This window comes from Mustela erminea, chromosome 14, assembly GCF_009829155.1.
Source record: "Mustela erminea isolate mMusErm1 chromosome 14, mMusErm1.Pri, whole genome shotgun sequence".
Lineage (NCBI taxonomy): Eukaryota > Metazoa > Chordata > Mammalia > Carnivora > Mustelidae > Mustela > Mustela erminea.
In genome coordinates, this window is record NC_045627.1 from 12,532,118 (window position 1) to 12,553,916 (window position 21,799).

At 39.4% G+C, this 21,799-nt stretch overlaps 1 protein-coding gene across 7 annotated transcripts in view; it reads right to left on the bottom strand.

The window, feature by feature from the left end:
- RYR2 (ryanodine receptor 2) overlaps positions 1-21,799 on the bottom strand; it is a 756,727-nt gene that overhangs the window by 160,946 nt on the left and 573,982 nt on the right. For all 7 annotated transcript variants that reach the window (XM_032312097.1, XM_032312094.1, XM_032312091.1 and 4 more), the window contains 10 exons: positions 20,746-20,886; positions 18,475-18,638; positions 16,193-16,271; positions 14,057-14,146; positions 13,107-13,244; positions 11,299-11,376; positions 9,582-9,657; positions 5,319-5,442; positions 4,720-4,835; positions 468-532 (listed from right to left, as the gene is read on the bottom strand). In XM_032312097.1, the coding sequence (XP_032167988.1) occupies positions 468-532; positions 4,720-4,835; positions 5,319-5,442; positions 9,582-9,657; positions 11,299-11,376; positions 13,107-13,244; positions 14,057-14,146; positions 16,193-16,271; positions 18,475-18,638; positions 20,746-20,886 (1,071 nt within the window). The remainder of the gene's footprint in view (positions 1-467; positions 533-4,719; positions 4,836-5,318; positions 5,443-9,581; positions 9,658-11,298; positions 11,377-13,106; positions 13,245-14,056; positions 14,147-16,192; positions 16,272-18,474; positions 18,639-20,745; positions 20,887-21,799) is intronic.

Genomic DNA, 21,799 nt, shown 5'->3' on the forward strand with positions numbered 1-21,799 from the left:
AATGAGGAAGACGAAGGTCCCAGAATAAAGATTATATAGTAAAGCTTCTTATAATGTAAAGCTTGTCAATTTTATAATTTATAAATGGACAAATGCCTTTCCTCTTTAGAAAAGAAATGCTCATACATTTTTAAATCATTACAACCATCGCATCTTAAGAAGTAGGTATTTTTCTTCTCTGTCATTGGATAAAAGGCCCCAAAAGGGGAGCTTTGAATTAGACTCCACAGAGATGAAAGGGATCTGAGAATTATGGCAGGAAGAAGAGTGAGTTAAAGTATGACCAAGTATCCTCGCAACAAATTTATCCGACATGATTCAGAAGCACTTATTTCTGTGCCAGAGAATATTTACATGTAGAATTTGTATTTGTAGACCAGTACACTCTGGAAAGAGGCAAAGATCTAGAGAGTATATTTTGTAAACAAACATACTGAAGCAAAACCAAAATGGATTGTATACTGTACTTTAGCGAAGAACTTGATTTCTTGTTCATAAGGGAAATGTTCTCCTTTGCTTCTGCTGCCACCATCTGTAGACAGTAAGAGTTGTTAGGAACATGTCTGACTTCAAACATTACAAGATATTCACCTAAAATGCAACATTTAGAACATGCTGCTTGATGTGTTATCCCGGTAAACCAAACACAGAAAGGCATCCAAAATATCAAGGCTAACTTCACCAAGCAGGATAGTAATTTTTCAAAAGGATTTAAAAAAAAAATCCAAACCCAAATAAAAAATTCATCGAGGCTAGCCCATACATGGGGTTAAAAGAGCACACACGCTGGTTTAGCGTTACAATCTTCGTGACACACGTGTAGGGGACAAGTGGAAAAAAGTAGAAATCCCACGTCTTCTCTCAGTAGGAAAGAAGCTCACGGCAGTGCGCAGGGAGTAGAAACTAAGGAAACAAAATTGGTGACATTTTAACCCTGGCCCCTAGTAAAGGCAGTTACTTCTTGCTGTGACCCAGAGTTACAATATTACTATACCAATTAAAAAGCTACAGGAAGCCAGCCTGGGGTGGGAGGGAGCATCACAACCATAATATTAGATGGGAAAATTAACATGCTGCTCAGAAAGAAGGAAGTTCACTTATGTCACTAGATAATTTCCATAAGCAAAGCAAAGACATCCCAGTTTTCCCCAGGGTTTAGAAAATGATTTTGAGGTTAAGAACTGATTGACCTCATGCATTTAGCTTGGAAGTGGCCTTTGGCAACTTCTTCATGCATACAGAAGACAGTTCCCGCATACAGAGGAGGTAACAAAAGGCATAATAACCAAGATGATACGCAGATCACACCGGAGAGCAAAAGATTTCAAAAATTGAATATAAAGTTTTAGTAAAATTTATAAGCAGAGCTTCCTTATTTTATAAGAATCAAACTGACTTCTGCCAGAAAAAGTTATTTGGTAAATAGAAATAAAAGCAATTTGAGATATGTTTCATTAAATCTGAGACAGGAGTTGGGGAAAAGTCTTAGGAAATTTAAGTAATATTTTCTAATATCAGAATAATGCTCTTCACATGAATGAGTAAAAGAAAATTGTGCCTTTTTTATATTCACAGATTTCATTTTTGTATGCTTTTAAATTCAATCTCTCTCAAAAATATTAGTAAAATGGCCGGATCCATTTAAGGGGCTTTCTCATATAAACTATGTCAAGACAGTTTTGCACATAGCTAAAGATGCTAGCATTTCAAGGAACTAAATAGGAAACATCTTTCCTTTTTACATTATACATTTTAACAAAAATGATAATGCGCAAACTCCTGATGGAGAGAATATAATCTAGATAAAATACAAAAATCAGAAAAAGGGATATGTGCTTTCTTACTATGGCCATTAGCCTCAAATATGTTGCAAAGGCAGTAAATTTAAAGATAAAAGAAGGCATGATAGAAGTTTCATTGGCAGTGACAATGAAAAACTAAAATTAAAATAAATGTAAACAGTCCCAACTCTGCTCCTCTAACAGAGTTCTTGGTCATATCCAACTGTAAAAGGAACATGTTGGGGCGGGGGGAATAAAAAGCCCTGAATTTCTTGGGATCTACATTGAGCTAGCCTCACTTTTCCTCCAGCACTAGGTTTAGAAGACTCTCTATCCTGTGGAAAGAAAGAAATGCACTAAGTGGGTGAATTTGCAGCCAGGGTCTCACCACTCCCTCTGCACAAACAGGGGCTTATTCAGAAACTTGAGTACAACGTGGATAAAGCCCAAACACATTTACCCACCACATTTTTGTTTCTGTTATCCAAGCAGGGTTAAAAAAAGAAAAAAAAAAGTTTTTCTTAGTACACTGATTTTGCTTTCCTTCTTCCCTCTTGACAAAAAGAAGACTGCATTTGAGCTGCTACTCATATCAGATCCTTTTCAATATGTTTGAGAAATTTCAGTATTTAGCTATATGCACAAATGATGAAGTTCTAGAACCTAGGTAAGGTTCGGTGGGCTGAGGTCCGGAGCCAATGACCAAGAAAGAATTCTTGATGACAGCACCCGGGGGCAGGAAGAGCTGCAGCTGCCCTGGGTTGTGAGGGATGGCAGGTTAGGTACCCTGCGGTTGGGGGAAGGTGAGGGGAAGGGAGGTTTCAGTGGAGTTTTCATATGCTAAAGAGGCCTAGAAGGTGCCAGGAAGTCCCATGCCTGCCGGAGGCCTTGCCCCTGTGGCTTGATCAATGTTGTCTTTAAACCAGTCATTAACATTAAGATAGTTGGGAGACTTTTTGGTGGGGTGTCACAATCCTGCTATCAATCGTCTTTGTTAGTGAGATTTAGGACATTTGTAAGCCAAGGGAGACTCCTGTCTAGCAGGATTGTGAGCTCTGCAAGTTAACTATTTGCTTATTGTTCATGGCAGTCAGGGCTGCCTGAGGGATGCTACAGATAGGACAGAGGGGAAGCGGATGGAGGGGGGTGTACAAGGCGCCAGCTTTTGCTTTGTCTTCATCCAGCCTCGTGCTCCCTCATCACAGACTTCCAAAATTCATCATGTCCTAATTTTTTAAAAAATCAGAAAATTTCATTAATTGAGACAAATTTTCTACTTTTCAGGGTGACTCATAAATTGTATTTTTTAAAAATTATTGCATGAGCTACAGAGAGATTACATATTATAAATTAGTTTGCACAGTTGGCTTTTGTGAAAAAGACAGTTAAGAAATCCAAAGTACAGGGGCGCCTGGGTGGCTCAGTGGGTTAAAGCCTCTGCCTTCAGCTTGGGTCATGATCCCGGGGTCCTGGGATCGAGCCCGCATCAGGTTCTCTGCTCAGGAGGGGGCCTGCTTCCACCTCTCTTTCTCTGCCTGCCTCTCTGCCTACTTGTGATCTCTGTCTGTCAAATAAATAAACAAAATCTTAAAAAAAAAAGAGAGAGAGAAAGAAATCCAAAGTACAGCACTTGGCTACAGATAAGGAGCAGGCTGAGAAATTAGGAGGCTCTTTAAGAGAATAGTATTCAACTGGAAAATCTTTCATCCCATTAGGGATGATCAGGAGACGAGGAACAAGAAAATACCAAAGCCCGAATTTCGATGAACTTTAATCTGACGTGCCAAAAACGAAGACCTAAATTCTAAGAAAACAGTAACAAAAAGATTCCTTGGTCAGGATGTGTTTGTGGAGGATATATTTATTGCTAAAGGCTCTAGGACTATGGGCCCTGAGGAGAAGTATTGAAAAGAAGAAAGAATGAGGATTAAAAAAACAAAAATAAAAATAGAAAAAAAAACCATGAAAAACAAAATAAAAAGATAATGACCAGAATACGCTGGTTTTTCCAAAGGGGCCATCTTAATCCTTAATCCTTCTACCTTAATACTAACCAGGGGCTAGAAAGTGATTGATATGAAGCTCAGTAATTAACAACTCAAATTTTAAGTCAGTGGTGCGGAGGACAATCCTGAAATAAGATGTGAGAGGAGGCTGCATTGAAAATCCGTTCTGAATCTAAGATAAAAACAAGGAGCTCCCGAGGTGTCTGGGTGGCTTAGTCAGTTAAGCATCTGCGTTTGGCTCAGGCCATGGTCTCAGGGTCCTGGGATCAAGTCCTGTGTCAAGCTCCCTGCTCAGTGGGGAGTCTACTTCTCCCCTCCTCCCGCTCATGTTCCAACCCCCTCTCTCTAATAAATAAATAAACACTTCAAAAAGATAAAAAAATGAAACAAGGAATTCTCTTCATACTCTGGGAGCATGGGGCCACATGGGGAGGAGCTGTTCCATTGTACTTTGACAGGATGGCAAAGTGCTCTGCATTGCAGACACTCTACCATAAATGTGTGTCCCTACGAAGGCTAAACTCAAGGCCTTCACATTGCCTAGAAAGTCTGGGGATCCACAGTTTCAGTTTTTTCAAGAGCATGGCCATTAATTTCATAAGGAAAGATTTAGCTCTATCTTCAATTCTGATGTCCATCCACAGTGTCTTTCAAAAATTTAAAAAAAAAAAATCAATGCCAATAAACAGTATAAGGAGAAAAGGATGGTATGTTCTTTTTTTTTTTTTAAGGTTTCTAAATTTACCGATCCCTAAGAACGCGTTTGCCTACTGACTGTTAGACTCTGTTTAGTAATAGGATGGGTAGACAGCGTTTATACTGCCCAGGAACAGACCAAAAACAGTCTGGCAGCCTGCCGTCTGAACCCGTGATGCTGTCAACCTGAAGAGTAACAGACACTGGACCCTTAGTAACGGGACGACGGTACCTACCAAACTCCAGGATATACTGATGGGCTTCATCGACGTAGCGAATGAGTTGCTGAAGGAAGCTATAAGCAAATCGTTTCTCAATGGACGGTGTGTCCAATTCCAGGTCTTTGAATCCCCTAGGGTAGCAAAAATAAAATATGGAAATTAGTTCCTACAAAGACTATTGGGAGGTAGTCTTTTTTGCTAAAATGTACATATGGAATATATAAAAAATGGAGAATGATCTAATATCCTTGCAGCTATAGGCAGAAGTGAGATTCAATTTATAAGGAATACTTTGCATCTGATTAAAAAAAAAACCTCTAGAGAATAACTCTATTATTATGCCAAAAAAGTCACCTTTAGAGAAACAGAGGGTCATTTTTGTTGAAAATTTGTGCCTAAAAGATGGATGGGATTTCACCTAAGCCGTGAAAGGAACCAATCATGTGGCCAAGAGCCAAGGGCATTAATGTTTCTGATGTGTTTATTTTGGAGATACTAAATAGTAGCTGTAAGGTTCAAATGGATCACAGAATCATTTTCAGCATTAAATCTGATGGGGACAGTTAAAAACTCAGTCTTTGTAACAAGAACACGTAATGGTAGTATGCTTTTACCTGGATACGGCGTAGCCATTGATCTGCAAGAACTTGAGGATGTCCTGTGCTTTTTCCCTATCCTTGGCCTTCTCTTTGGCTGTCAGTGTATCATAGGGTACCAGCAGGGGATGGTTTCCACCTCCTGAGAGCATGCCCAGACAAAAACATAGCATTGCAATTAGAAAATACTCCAAAACGTGATAGGACCAGGGTACAGGACTTCTGGTATCTTCCTATTAGACACGGAGTATATACAGGTGAAGGAGCAGGAGGCTGGCTGAGGACAAAGCAAAAGCTGGCGCCTTGCACCCCCCTTCACCCGCTCCCCTCCATATGTGTAGCATTCCTCAGGCACCCCTGACGGCCATAAAACGATAAATAGTTAACTTGCAGAGATCACAGTCCTGCAAGGTAGGAGTCTCCCTTGGTTTGCAAATGTCCTTGAGATTTACAACAAAGAAGTTAAACCTTATCAATAGCCCTAATGTCACCCTCCCCTCCATGAAAAACTGAAGGAGGCAGAGGTAGAAGGAAAAGTAAAGTTAAATTTCTTCTAAACCTAAATCTCATTAACAAGGATGCTTGATAGCAGGAATGTAACATTCCACCAGGAGACTCCCAATTGTCTTTACTTGATAGTAACCAGGCCTTCAATATCCTGGTAGTGCTTTTTTCGCATGCGTGGGCTAACCGACCAGTTCTGCTTCTATAAGATTGCTTTGTCTGCTTTCACGCGGGGCCCCCTGACCCAATTCACTGACGCCAAGTATGCCTGTTCAAACTGTCAATCAGCTCAGCCCCACCCGAAACTTGTTTGTACCTGTCTATAAAAACCCTGCACCAACCCAGCTCTGGACCTCTCGGCGTTATCGGCAACGAGCGGCACAGAGGTCCAGGTTTGAACCTGCAATAAACAACCCTTGCTGATTGGCTTTGACTCACGTCTCTGGTGGTCTTTTAAGGTGGGGGTAATACTCTGTTGGCATTTCACAGGTTGTATAAGGCTCTTGCCTTTCCAGTGCCTTTAATGCTCTGATTAATTTAGGAAATCCACTCAAAAAAGGGCTGCACATATGCCTTCTAAGAGGCAATTAAAATATGGACACGAGACATTTGTGATATCACGTGTCGATGACATGTGCAATCACAGGGGAAGGGAGAAGCAGCCACATTCCCCTCTCCATCCAAATGAACTCTGGATGTGGAGTGTGTAAACCCACCAAAGCACACACAGCGCGAGCTAGTGAAATTACAAGGCATGTTTCAAGGGATAGGCTTCACTTCCCACCCCTGAGAGACAGAACAGAAAAAAAAAAATGTATTAAATATGGAATTTTTAGTACACCTCCCCGAACAAGCAGTACTTTAAAGTCGCACATTCCACACAAAACCTATACTTATCTGCTAATTTTAAAGCTAATCTCTCTTAAATACCTCCCAAGAGCAGCATACATACTTGACTAATTAAAAGTTCTGACAAGCATCTATGTTTCTAGTTTACCTATTTTAGTGAAAAATACAAAAGAGAAAATATTGAAAATTTTTAAGAATTAATAATGAAAAATGTCTCTATAAAATTACAGATTTTGTAAAAGTCTTTGTAAGGTTTATGAACGTTTCAGAAATCGCAGGGTAATTCCAGATACAAAGATCTGATGAGTGGTGTGCCCCAGATATAACATTTATAAAACACATAAGGGAATGTATTTTCAATGGGATGCTGAAATTTCCCGAAACCAAGCTGCTAATGGGAATTCCAGAAAAAAATACTTAAATATTTGACTTGAATTGTGAGGACAACGTGAAGCCTATTAGATCAGCGTCCAATATGATGTGGCCAGAAGCCACTTAAACAATCATAAACAATGAATCTGCCCGACACATGAAAGAAGCCATCAAAAACGCAGAGAACCTGCCAGGGAATCACGCGCTGAGCCTTCTCACCACTAGATGGCAGTATACAATCATAAATGCAAAGGGACAGGCCTCAGCTAAATAAGGAACACTACATACATTAAGGATCTGTCATTCATTTTATAGTTTGGTAGGAACAGTATTAACTATAATGCAATTGTCAGAAAACAACAGAAACCAGCATTCGGTGAACAGTAAGAAGGATACAGAATATGTTATTAAGCACACTGAGAACAGATTTGACTTCTACTGTAATCAAAAATATAATGGGATGTTTTACGGAAAAAATGTATAAATCAAGCATCTAATTTGATCATCCTGCAATCATCTCCTATTTTGAACTCCACTAATTCACTTAGTCCTTTATTCCCAGAAAATTATATTAATTTGGCAACCACAATGATTTGGGGGTCAGATACCTACACCAGATACTCAAGGAGGGAGATGGAGAGGGTAGGAGAGAAAATAAAAAGCCCAGGATGGCTTGGAAACTAGAGTGCGCAGCTTCTGAGTGGATTTTTTTTAGGTGTCTAGGTGTATGACAGATCGTAAATGACCTTCAGTTTCTAGCTGCCTCCTTGTTCCTGACTTCCTGTGCTCGCCAGTTCTTTCCTCCGTCCTCCCCCTCCTCCCTTTCCTCCCGCCCCCCACCCCCCACACACCCCCCACAGGCACTAAGACATAGGGACCTAGACAGGCACCTCCTCTGTGCCAACCCAGATCTCAGAAGAGAAGCAGCACGGTCAGGATACAGGTTGGGGTCAATGTCCCCAGAGGAGGGAACAAATTTGAGAAAAGACTCACGTCATTTCTTTCCTAAAGCTGTTCACAGCATCAGCTTATCTTCCTCCTCAAGACTCATCTCTCACCTTTGTTATTCTTAACAACTTAAAGCCAAGACCCAGCGCCTTATATTCTAACACCTTTTCTCCTGGTCTGCTGTTTTGGTCCTCAACCACTCACTTTCTCCTTCAAAGGGGGAGGATTACGAGGAGTAAGAAGAATGATTAAAGGTTCTGCGGACTCGTATCACCACCCTGCCCCGTAGCCTGGCGCACCCAGGCCTGTCTCCCAGCCATGCAGTCTGAATCTGGACCAGTGCCAGCTGCCCGCTGCGATCTGGGTGTCTCGCTTCCAGGTGGACGCTTTCAAAACTCCACTGACTGTGGGATCCCTAAGAGCTGCCTCAGAAACTGATGAAGCCGTAGTGATTGAAAGCTACTTGGGAAAAAAAGAGAACATATTTTTTTCATGTCATCTGCCCGCATGAAAAATAGGAATTTTGTTGACTAGTCACTTGGATGATGTCTCTTCAAGAATCCCACTAAGCAAAACTCTATGCCGCTGTGAATCAGCTGTCCATCCATCCATCTGTCAGCCAACCAAACGTCTGGCCATTCATTTAACAAAAATTCATGGAAGGCTTCTAGAAAAACAGGCCCAGCCTTGAGTCGAATTTTGCAACAGGCAATTGTGGTGTAAGGAATCCTCTCTGTTCATTTCCATGACTGATTCTAATTTGTGCTACTCTGTTCTCTACTGTTTGATGCCTGGTCCCAACCTGCAACATCACCTAGTTTTAGCCCTGAAATACCCTGCCCTTTAAAACTCTCTCCCATATATTTTTATTTATGCCAATAAGTAAGAGACAGAATTTCTTGATGCCTAGAACTGTACAGTAAATATGACAAAGGTAACAGAATTTGTGGTCCTGGCCTGGAGACAGTTACATTCTCTGTGAGGGAAAGAAATCCATGTAGGAAGTAGTGAGAGGTGTGCACGTGCACACACACACACACGTTCACAGACCAATACAGAATAAATAACGATGAGAGAGATCATCAGTGTAGGATACACTAAATTGAAGAAATTATTTCTGCAAATAAATTAAGAAAAGACGTGAGAAAATGATTAAGACTATTTAGTCACTTTAGTATTTAAGAAAAACAGCAGAAAAGGAAAGCAAAAGCATGTAAGGGACAAGAGCGTGACTGTGCTGGGCCCACCAGAGCGGTGACTGGAAGCGGGAAGGCACCACGTGAGAAAAACATCTGAGTCGGGGATAGAAGTCAGGAAGCGAGGTCTAAGAAATGCACAGAATACCTCGAATGTTAGAATGAGAACCGGTATCTGCAAGCTAACACGGGCCTGAAAGAGCCATCGGAATTCTGAGACATGAAGAAAGGTGCACTCGCAGTTAGGTAATTACGGAATTTCCACCCAAAACTGTTACAGGCGTGTTTGAACTATTCTAAGAAAACAAATGGATAATAAGTTCTCATTCTAAAAAGACTGTTCCATCCAATTCAGAGACGCACATAGTCGCCCTCTGATTCGTTTTTAATCAGGATTTTTAGAAAATATTACCTTTGGATTCCAGCTCCATTTTCTTTTTCTTGGCCCATATATTGTGGTAGTTTTCAGCCATCATTTCTGCCATAGCCTTAAGTGAACAAAATATTTAGCAAATAAGTTACAGTTTAAGGAGTAGAAATAGAGAAATTTGCTTGCCAATAGGTAATATTATAACATACTTTAATAAATCATAGTGTGTCAGTGCTAAAATACCTTTAAAAGATCATTGAGCACAACTCTTTTTTTTAAAGATTTTTTTAAAAAGATTTTATTTATTTATTTGACAGAGAGACAGAAAGAGAAGGAATACAAGCAGGGGGAGTGGGAAAGGGAGAAGCAGGGAGCCCCATGCGGGGCTCGATCCCAGAACCCTGGGATCATGACCTGAGCCAAAAGCAGACCCTTAAGGACTGAGCCACCCAGGCACCCTGAATACAACTCCTACTTGGAATCTGAATCCCAAATAATTCCAGCCTTTGAAATCATGCAGCAGTAAACATCAGAGGTGATCTGATGGGACTGATTCTTGTTATTTGTAATATTCAAGGACACAGGTTTTATTAATCAAATAATGAAATTTCAAATTAGCTGCGAACTCTAACAAAAAAAATCTATATATTTGCATGTTCTTACTGTAATCTCCAAAGCTTTAAAAGACCATCTAAACTTTATTAAACAGGGAATGCAAAGAACCTAGAGGGACATTCTAGATTCCACATCTGTCCCAAACTTGGGGAGAGATCAGAGACCTTAGACAAACCACATTAACCTTTCTGTGGACTTTTTTTTTTTTTTTAATTTATTTGAGAGAGTGAGAGAGAGAGAATGTGTGTGCACAGGGGGAGGGGCATAGGAAAGGAATCTCAAGCAGACTCCCACTTGAGTGGGGAGACCAACACAGGGCTCGATCTCACAACTATGAGACCGTGACCTGAGCTAAATTCAAAAGTCAGACACGTTAACTGACTACGGAGCCACAGAGGCTCCCTCGGCTGTGGCCTTTTGCTTATCAAAATCTTACCTTATCTAAAATCTTATCTCAATCTTATCAAAAGATAAGATTGCCTCCAACATTCTCTCATCTCCTTTTGATTTTCAAGTTCACTATCTCATTTTAAGATCTCCATCCATACCGGAGCAAAAACAGAGGGCAAGCCAAACCATTTAACATAATTAATATGACCTACTACATAGGGGTTCTCTTTATGTATTTATTTCTCTTGGATCAATACTAATGACGCCAATACTGTTGTTTGATCATCATATGGACCTGTTGACTTCTAATACAAGACAACACATTTTCTTTTACTCAAATCAACCATTTCAAAGTATGCTCCTTAGCGACCAAGGAGAACAGATACAACTATGGACCGAGCAGGCAGAACGCCCCCAGTTTCCTTGGATAAACGACTTAGAATACATATTCTTTAACTGAGGTTACCCTTAAGCAGAGCATAACTAATTCCTGATTTATTCTCTTCTCACACACTACTTCATTATAGTGGGATTTTTTTAAATAGCCATTATCTTTAAGGAAAATATGTTATCTAGAAGAAACATCCTAGAAAAAGTTATATCAACTTTAAAAGCAATTAAGGTCCATAATTTTCAATTTCACAGACCCTTTATATGATCACCACATTCAAATAATTCATGTGGAAAATACAGGCAGGAAAGCGTCACAGTCTGCTTTTTAAAAATGATTCTTTTAAAAGTCCGTAACACTTACGTGCAGGTCTCGGGATAGTGTGACGTTGCTCATATCAATGGCTCGGGGACTATACCCGTGTGCAGCATCCACAGAAACCTAGATGATTGACCAAAAATGGAGCCTAATTAAAAAGCCCAGTGGAGACTTAAGACAAATGTCAGAAATACAGGACAAATAAACTTCTACACGTCACGTTGCATCAGATGAAACCGGCAAGTATCTGAGCAAACTTAGCTCACAAACGTATCTAGCAAATTAAATGATGTTTGGGTGTCTGATCGTTTCAATTGATGACTGAATAATATATCCCAACATCTCAGGGACTGCCAGTCCCAAAAGCTAATGATCAGAATTCCACAAATTGTGCAAAGAATCCAATATTCTGAAGCATTACCTTCGTCAAAGGATCCCCTGTATTCTTCGGTTTCTTACAGATTCAAATTAGTTGCATAAAATTTATTTTTCCTCATGCAAACAGTAATTAATCAAAGAAGGCAATACTTACAAATGTTTCAGTGGGCCAAAGGTTAAGACAAAATACAGCCAACTCTTTAATTTTAAAAGTACTTCATACATGGTCAATGATTAACCAAGGTATCCCCAATAACAAGGAAACTTAATTTCTGAATTTTGGTAATTTCTGAATTTTGGCATTTTTAAAACGAAAAATACCTTGTCGTCAACTGTAAGACTTCTCATACTGCCCTATGCTTTTTTTTTTTTTTTTTTTAAAGATTTATTTATTTGAGATGTGGGTGGCAGTGAGGGCAGAGGGAGAGGGAAAAGCAGCCTTCCTACTGAGCAGGGGGCCCAACACAGGGCTCAATCCCAGGATCCTGGGACAATGACCTGAGCTGAAGGCAGGCGTTTGACAAAAGAGCCCCCCAGGTGCCGTATCCCCCACCCCTCACCCATCTCAAGGTCTTTAACTTTGATCATACTGGCAAAGCCCAAGTAAAGCAGTATTTTCAGATTCCAGCAACTGGGGATCATCTTTGGAAACCATATTCCGCCTAACACAACATCTATAATCAAATTATTGTTCTGTCCTTGTCATCTCCAAGTGCTGCTGTGTTCCCTACCTTACTCAAATTAACTACCCTCCTGACAGGCCAGTCTGGATCCACGGCGATCACCTCGAGTACTCCTCCTCATCCACAATCCTCTATCAGACAGTCACAGAATTCTGTCTCTTCTACTTCAAAAATATCGCCAGGATATATCCATTTCCCTTCATTCCCACTATCTTTGCTCTCATTCAGACATTTGACACTTCTGTTCTGTTTCGTGGCATGTCTACAATACCCTTCCCAAGGAATCGGCCTTTCTGTCTTCAGTCTCCCCCTTCTCTGATTCATTCCCCATTCTGCTGTCAGAACTGTATTTCCAAAATGTTTGTCACTCTCTAAATTTGCTATACAGGAAACATCTGTGGGCATGGACAGTCTTCCTTGTCTTAGTATATTCCCTGCAGCACCAAGCCCTACTTCATCGGCTCCACGATGATAAAATGATTCCTAATCTCACAGATACTGTAGCACAGGTCTACCTTTTTTTTTTTTTTTTTAACAAGATTTTATTTATTTGACAGACAAATCACAAGTAGACCGAGAGGCAGGCAGAAGCAGGGGTTGGGGTGTGCAGGCTCCCTGCTGAGCAGAGAGCCCCATGTGGGGCTCAATTCCAGGACCCTGAGATCATGACCTGAGCCAAAGGCAGAGGCTTTAACCCACCGAGCCACCCAAGTGCCCCAGCAAATGTCTATCTTAAAACTGATAAAAAACAGAATTAGACATGAGCAGTGGATTCGCCAGTGCGGTTCTTACCTGACTTGTCTGAGAAATGCGACGCGTCCGATTGTAGAGGGCCATGCTGTCTCCCTCCCTCGTTCTCTCAATCCTCCAACCCCACGCCAGCATGGTTTTTAAAGACTCTTTGATCGGCCAGCGATAAATTTCTTTTTCCTAGCGACAAAAACAAAGAGGGGAATAAAGGGTGTGGGCATGATGAATCTGAATGAAAATAAAAAAAAATCTGAAATAGCCTGCCTCTCCTTAAAAAGAAAAAAATTAAAAAAAGATGGACATTGTTTATTTAAAAAAGAAAAGGTAAAATAAAATTTCAGAAAAGCAGAGTGTGAGTAGAAATTTACTTTGACCAAGACCCCTAAGAGGGATATCAGCTTAAAACTGCATGGAGGTTAATTTCCTTTAGTTTCCCTGCTTCTGATACTTTGTATAGAAACTAAAAAGGAGAAGCAGTGCCAGATTATATGCTATATATGTCAAGGCTTTTCTGAATAAACACCTGAATAAACAGATAAGACTAACTCTCCCTCCATAAGCACCAAGCTACAAAGTTCTGCATTTGTCAAGATACTGACTGTGTCCCCACAGTAGAAAAATACATGAAAACGTATAAATAATAATCATCGTAGATTACTTCATTATCCCTCATCAAGATACTCCTAAGCATGATAAGAGTATTTTCCAGAGTCCTTAAAAATATGGGGTAAGGATAAAAATTTAAAAAGGACTGAAAAATGCTAAGGAGATTAATATACTGATAGAATTAAATACTGATAGAAAATACAGTTAAATACTGACAGAAAATGAGAATAGAGAAGACAAGAGACAAAAGATAAAAAATGGGACCTTTAAATAAAGGGTTTTTTTTTAAAGTGTATACAATAAGACATTTAATAAGAAATTACATAATAAAAATTTCAAAATAAATTGTAACTATATAACCACAAAAAAAAAAAAAAAGCCCTCACCTTTTCGGATAATAGTTTATATGGCTTCATTAATGGTTGAACTTTAGACGAGTCTGAATATATTTCTCCATAAATCCATCCATTTGCCAACTTAAAAAATCATCAAAATTATTTTACATGGATTAGTTGGGGAGAGTGTAGGTGTGCATGTGTTTAAATACATTTGGTAAAATAAATCTAAATAAACCAAGACATTAGGCTCTGAATCCCACCCAGCATAAGTTAATATAAAGAGTTCCACCCTGACCAGTATTATTTTTGAGTAATCACTGAGAGTAATTCTGGTCACCCAGAGATCCAACATACCCAGTCTTCCTTAAACAGACCCAGGTCTGACTGGGTCATAAGCATTCCCCCCACAGGCAGTCTAGGGGGTGCCTGGCCCCCACGATAGTGATTCTGCCACATTGTGGGAACCTCCATTTAAAATGTTCTTTTCATTATTTTTTAAATGCTTTTTCGAAATGCTCATTTTTAGAGGAAAACTGGATGATTCTGCTTTATGGAGAAGTCGTTCTGAATAATGCTACCTGTTTGTCCGCCTCAGTACTCAGCAATCTCTTAACACATTTGTTCCACATTATTTTGCTCACATATGTATTCTGTATCCATCTCCGCTTCCCTAGCTCCTCTCCTGCCCACCTACGGACTCCGAGGAACCGAACTGGAATCCCTCAGGACAGCCTCCCGGACACTTCCTCTCCATCACCACCCCCTCAGGACCCAACAAGGTCTTTATGGAAAACAGAACTTAACTCCTACTGACTCACCTCAGAAGTAAACCTACTGAACAAAGATTCACAAATTTATCAAACCAGAAAGAGGGTTTCTCAGGAGAAGACCGACTGGCTGAGGCAAGACATGAAATTGATAGACATCTAGCTGGTAATACGGAGCTGCCCTAAACACACAAATGCTGCAGAACCCGTCCTGTTTGACCTTCACTCCGCCAGCAGCACATGCTTATCTCAGATTCCTGGGTCCTCAGCTAAATTTCTCCGACAAAAATTCACAGCCATCATCTCTCAAATGTAACCAGGCTCACCACAGTGTGAACACTCGGCCACAAGCTTTGAGAGAATTTCATGGTGGTGCGACATGTGGTACTTAGCTCATTTGCTTGCACCAATTTTTTTTTTTTTGGACAAAACAGAGATGTCTTCTGGCTATGTAATTTATTCTTAGTGACCTGCAGATCTCCTCAGTAGTAAGACACACAACAGAGGAGTAGAAGGTGTAAAAAATCTCTTGATTTCAATTAATAATTTTCAAGGTTTTAGCTAACATAAAATTATATATAAAGTTTCTTCAAAAAGATTTCTGAGCCAGAGTCACCTTTTCTGATAATAGTTTAAATGGTTTCATTAAGGGGTGCCTGGGTGGCTCAGTGGGTTAAGCCTCTGCCTTCAGCTCAGGTCATGATCCCAGGGTCCTGGGATTGAGCCCCACATCGGGCTCTCTGCTCAGCTGGGAGCCTGCTTCCTCCTCTCTTTCTGCCTGCTTCTCTACCTACTTGTGATCTCTCTCTGTCAAATAAATAAATAAAATCTTATAAAAAAATGGTTTCATTAATGTTTGAACTTCAGACGAGTCTGAATATATTTCTCCATAAATCCATCTGTCGTGATTATTATTTGTACTTAGGATTACTTTGTACTCCCACAAACAATATGTGTTTAGAAACTAGATTTATGACTTCACAAAACTTTAATTCCTAAAACTGTGTCTTATGAAAAAATTCTTTTTGTTTTTTAAAGATTTTATTTAATTATTGGAGAGTGGGGGGAGGGACAGAATCCTCAAGCAGACTCCTATCAGAGCACAGAGCCAGACTCAGGGCTTGAACCCACGACCCTGAGATCCTAATGGGAGCTGAAACCAAGAGTCTGTTGCTCAACTAACTGAGCCACCCAGGCACCCCCTTATGAACAAATATCCTTATTCATAGGTGTATTACACACAGGTTAATGGCAGAACTAAATACTGCATCAGCAAATCATAATTAAATGTTCTTTCCCAATCTAGACACAGCTTTCACTTTAAAGTGGGAAGCGATCCCCGTCAGAAATATCTGAACGGTGACCCATCATTGGGTATACTCAGTCCTGAGTTCGAATGTGATACTCTGACTTTTACCTTGTCCATTGACCATCTGTCATGAGAATGTTCTGCATACTTGTTAATGAAGTATTCCAGCTTCTCGGGGATTGTAATACTATGAGAAAAACAAAGAAAAGAGAACTTGATTTTTTTTATAGGATTTACAGGAAACCATACCAATAATTTACTCACAACTTATGACTGCATAATCCCACTGGATGCACAACTCTTAAAAAATCATCTTAACAAGGTATTACTTTTCCATAGTGTAGGAACAAAGTTAAACTCAAGCTGTAATGTTCTCTCTGCTCATCTTAAATGAATTCATACATTATGGCTCAACATAAGTTATATATGATAAAAATTATATATAATATAAATGAAAATAATTAAAATATATTCAAAGATAAGGACAATAGATTATACCAAAAAAAATTTTAAACCTGAATCAAGATATGGTTAGCCTTAATGAGCTTAAAGACATACTTCTCTTCCACATTCATTCTCTGATGCTATTCTCCCTTTTTGACTTAAGCCTCATCTACAACAACTGTAAGTGGGTAAAAGATGGCTGAAATCTGGTTACATTTTTTTAAATGTACTAAAAGTCTAAATGAAGTCATACATCTAGTGATATGTTAATGATTTTCCATTTCATGGTCTACATATAACATTCAAACTGTTGTTAAAACGGACTATCGCGAAAAGCTATTCATGCTTTGTGATAGCACTTATTTTTGATTCCTTTCATATCTAATTCATATTTGATCTCTTGAACAGATGTTGAGTGCATGTAGGTGATAACCAAGTCTGATGGTAAATATGGGACTTTGGAATATTAAATATATTGACAAATGGAAAATTATATACATATAATTCCATTCATTCACACAATTAACTTACTAACACAATTACCACTGAGAACTGAATTCTAAAAAAAAAAAGCCTAGCATAATGATACGGTTTATTATTCTTTCTTAACAACGTTATCAGTCAGTAATTGAACTACAGGACACAGACATATTTAAGAAATAATATATAAAAATCACAAAGATGTAGAAATGATTGATATCAGTAAGTAAACCTAATCTGGTAAGAATTCCCCAAAGGGACAAGCCTAGGCAAATGAATACACATGCCCGATGGTTGTTAATTAATTAGAGTTAATTAATCAACACCAAGACCATGACATGCTCTGATGTTATTTTAAAATCCTGGATTATACTGTATGTTAGCAAACCACAAACTTACCCATGTAGGAACTGAACATGTGATAGTCTGATTTACTTACATCGAAGAGATACAAAGGATCAATCACATAAGCCAAATACTGGGGGGGCAGAGTCTTTTCTCACAGGACTGTCATCAAATACCAAACATGCAAATGTAAGGCATTATCCAACTAATGGCATACCACTCGGGTTGAAATTTTGATCTGTAATGGAAGCTAAACCAGCTGGGGGCTGCCCAGAAGCCTAAAAGTTGAACTCCCAAGCAAATTCAGATGCTGTGGACGTAGCTACCAAGTGACTACCTTGCTAACCACTGATGGTTCAGGGTCACCATGCTATCGATAAGATAATGTAGCATGAAGAGTCAGCTTTCCTCCCCAATGGGAAACCATGGTCCTACTCAAAGACAGTAACAACAGAAATGCTGAGACTCCCAGACACCTGAGAATCCCACTTGCGAAATGATTTACGCAACTAAGTACAAGTAAGAATGTCGATAATGTTAAGTAACATTTTATCTGTGGCTAAGGGTATTGCACTACAGTCTAACTGCATGCTCAATTTTCCACCAATATTCTCATTTGATATTCCCTGGAATCCCATACTTTGCTTTATGATGTTGAACATCAGCTTCTGCCCCTGGGCTCTGCTGAGATGTAGTGATGGTGGAGTGACGTCCCACAGCTCACAGGAACAGCTTGGTCCTGCATGCTGGTATCACCCCCAGTCAGAGATGATAGATAGAGGTTGACTGCAATTATTAATAAACATTTAGGGTCAATTTTCAACTCAAGATAGAGCCAATGGGCTTTCTTGATTCTCATCACTGTAGGTATTACCATGTGGTTATATACAGAGAACCTGGGTTCTGATGAGTCTCCTACAAGATACATCTTGTCTACTTCTGATATTTGGGTAATCATTATTATTACAACTATCATTTCGCCAAGTAAAGGGACCCCTATCAAAAGGATACCAATTCAAAGGGGGCATGGATTAGAGAAAGTTCACTTTAGTACCTTATTCAATTTCAGACTTCACACATCATTTACAATAAAAATCTGCTGCAATAGAAAGAGTCCATACTTTGAGGTATCAACAGGTTGTGGGTTAAAGTTCCCTTCAGAATCCATTGATGACTGTTTTTCCATCATACTGACATAATTTGACTCCATGTAGTCTGGGGGCAAAGCTCCCGCAACTGCACTCAGGCAAGGTAGTGCCAGTTTGAAAAGTTCTTGTTCATATTTCTGGGAAGAAACAGAGGATCAAAACAAACCGACAAACAAAAACAAAACACACACACACACACAAAAGACAAGACAAAACAGAACAAACAAAGAACACAAAAAATTCTGTATTACTATTGAGCACAAGTTGTCAAAATAGTTGCTGTGGCTGGCAAGATATTTTATTTTATTTTTTTAAAAGATTTTATTTATTTATTTGATAGAGATGACAAGTAGGCAGAGAGGCAGGCAGAGAGAGGGGGGAAGCAGGCTCCCTGCTGAGCAGAGAGCCCAATGGGGGGCCCGATCCTAGGACCTTGAGGTCATGACCTGAGCTGAAGGCAGAGGCTTAACCCACTAAGCAACCCAGGCGTCCCTGGCAAGATATTTTAAGCGAAAATCAGAATGACCCTAGGCTAACTTAACTCCCTTATAGAATTCTTCCTCTAGCAAATGGGAAATACAGCCTGAAATCCCAACAAACAGGAGAGAGGCTGATGTCAGACAGACTGCCATTATCATTTAAGAAGAAAATCTTGGCTTCTCCAAGAGTGGTTCTCCAATACTTTATGAAATCAATCTGAATGTTCTAAATGTATAACATGTCTTGATGACATAAACATAATTTCAGTCAATTGCGTAATTATAAAGACTACATAAAGGGACATTCCGGAGAGTAAAAAATTTTAACCAATCTGTATCATATTACGAAGGTCTAAAAAATAAAATGCTAAACTGAGAAAGAGATTCTATTGGGAGTATGCACAAACAAAATTTCTGGGGAGTATTATTTGCACATTAATTACATAACTGATTAAATTTATATTTCCGATTTTTTAAATAAAAAATTATTTAAAAATTACCTCACTTTGAATGTTCAGTTTTAAATTAATGATCTGAGTCCTTCTAAAACTGCCTTCTAGGTATTATTTTAAAAAGGACTCTCAGTTCCCAAAGGCAATTCAGTGACATAAAATACCAAGACAGGGGCGCCTGGGTGGCTCAGTGGGTTAAGCCGCTGCCTTCGGCTCAGGTTATGATCTCAGGGTCCTGGGATCGAGTCCCGCGTCGGGCTCTCTGCTCAGCAGGGAGCCTGCTTCCCTCTCTCTCTCTGCCTGCCTCTCCATCTACTTGTGATTTCTCTCTGTCAAATAAATACATAAAATCTTAAAAAAAAAAAAATCAAGACGTAGCTTCCAACGGTAATCACGGGTGAACTTCACTCTAGGACTTAGCAAACTTCTGGGTATCTTGCTTCACTTGTCTAATATTGTGTATCCAGGAATTCAAACTGATTGGGATTAACAATTTAAGCAGAAGCATACAAAGCAGACTCTTCTGATTTTCCCTGAAGAACAATCCCCACCCCAGCCTTGTGAAAATACATCAACTATTCCTTATAAATCTGCCAACTATTATAGGATATCACATTTATTTTATTTTATTTTTTTTTTTAAAGATTTTATTTATTTATCAGAGAGAGAGGGGGAGAGAGCGAGCACAGGCAGAATGGCAGGCAGAGGCAGAGGGAGAAGCAGGCTCCCTGCTGAGCAAGGAGCCCGATGTGGGACTCGATCCCAGGACGCTGGGATCATGACCTGAGCCGAAGGCAGCTGCTTAACCAACTGAGCCACTCAGGAGTCCCAGGATATCACATTTAGAAAGCAACACAGAGTGACTTAAATCTCCATAGCAGCAAAGCAGAAAAAGCCACTAAGGCCACTGGAATATTACAATTCCATGAGATTGCGTTTGTTTATATATGATCAGATTTCTTCATGGTTTTAAGATCCGGTGACCAGGGAGGGGTTGAGTCCAGGTAAGTGGAAACGCACGAGAAACTTAACCAAATTATGTGCGTAATTTCCCGAAATGCTTAGCCATTTTAAGTTCGGAAAGTGTTATGATCACAAGGAACAGGTTACCGTAACGATTACTAAAATCAAATGTAAATGGCACAGGTTACCATAATGATTACTAAAATCAAATATAAATGGCATTCTCAACATTTGTTAGACATTGAAAAAAAAAGAAAAGACTAAGTTTTAATAAGATAATATTTCACTAGGAATATTTATAGCTTTTATAAATGACTGCATCACACAAAATCCATAAAATCTTAAATCACCTTTTGAGACAGGGCGTCAAAGATGCCCCAAAACAGCTTTCTTGATAAATGAAGCTCTTCTTCAGAGGCAGCTCCAAAGTTCCCCCACCCTCCAGGCAAACAGTAATACTTCCAGCATCTTTCATAATGATTTGTCAGCAGCTAGGTGAGAAAACAATTATAAATGCAATGAGTGAAAGATACCTTTTACATTTTTCCCATTTCCATTTGACATTCAGATGCCACGTAATAAGGTCAACTGAAACAAAACTGCTCAATCTCCTGTGAAAATTCTTCTGGAGAACACTATTTATTACCTTATATATGATGCCTGTTTAAAATTTAACACTGAGCACCGTATGAAGACCCAATGCCTGATGTAACTCCTACGTGCATCTTGGACAGCATTCTTTATGAGGCTGGTAGGGTTGTATCCCTGGGTCCTATACTTGTGGCTATCATTTGCTTGGTTTTGTGAATCACGATCCTTTGGATAAGCACGTGTGCTTAATGAAAGGACTGATGTCAGGATGACCCAGAGTCTCAAGAGAGTATCTCTATGACGCAGCAGCTGAAATGTACATTAAAAGGGAAATCTACCTCTGGGCATTTCTGCTTCCTTTTTGCCAATCCTTAATCACCACACTTTAAGCTTTGCTCCAGAAATTCCACCTCTAAGTAAACTTGCCAAACTTCTCCATTTCAGTAATGTCTTTCCCTATCTACCTATATTTTATTTTACCTATATTTCTTTGGTGGTTATGCAATTTATTATCTTGCCAAGTGTCTGTGTTCATCTTCCATTTTCGTCTGTGCGCGTTTGGTTTGTTTCGGACTACACTGTAAGTTTAAAGGCAAGGATAGAATCTTCTAATTTTGTAGTTCTTCAGCAATTCATTTTTGATCTTTAAACTAACAAACATGCATGACCACTTGAATTAATAAAATGATCTCTACGCATCAACTCTACATTTTTGGACTCTCTTTTCTGTCACGAAGGAGGAAAACAGATCGAAAAGGACGGATGTTATTAAAACAAACTACATCTCTTACTAGAGAAATACTTCCAGATTGG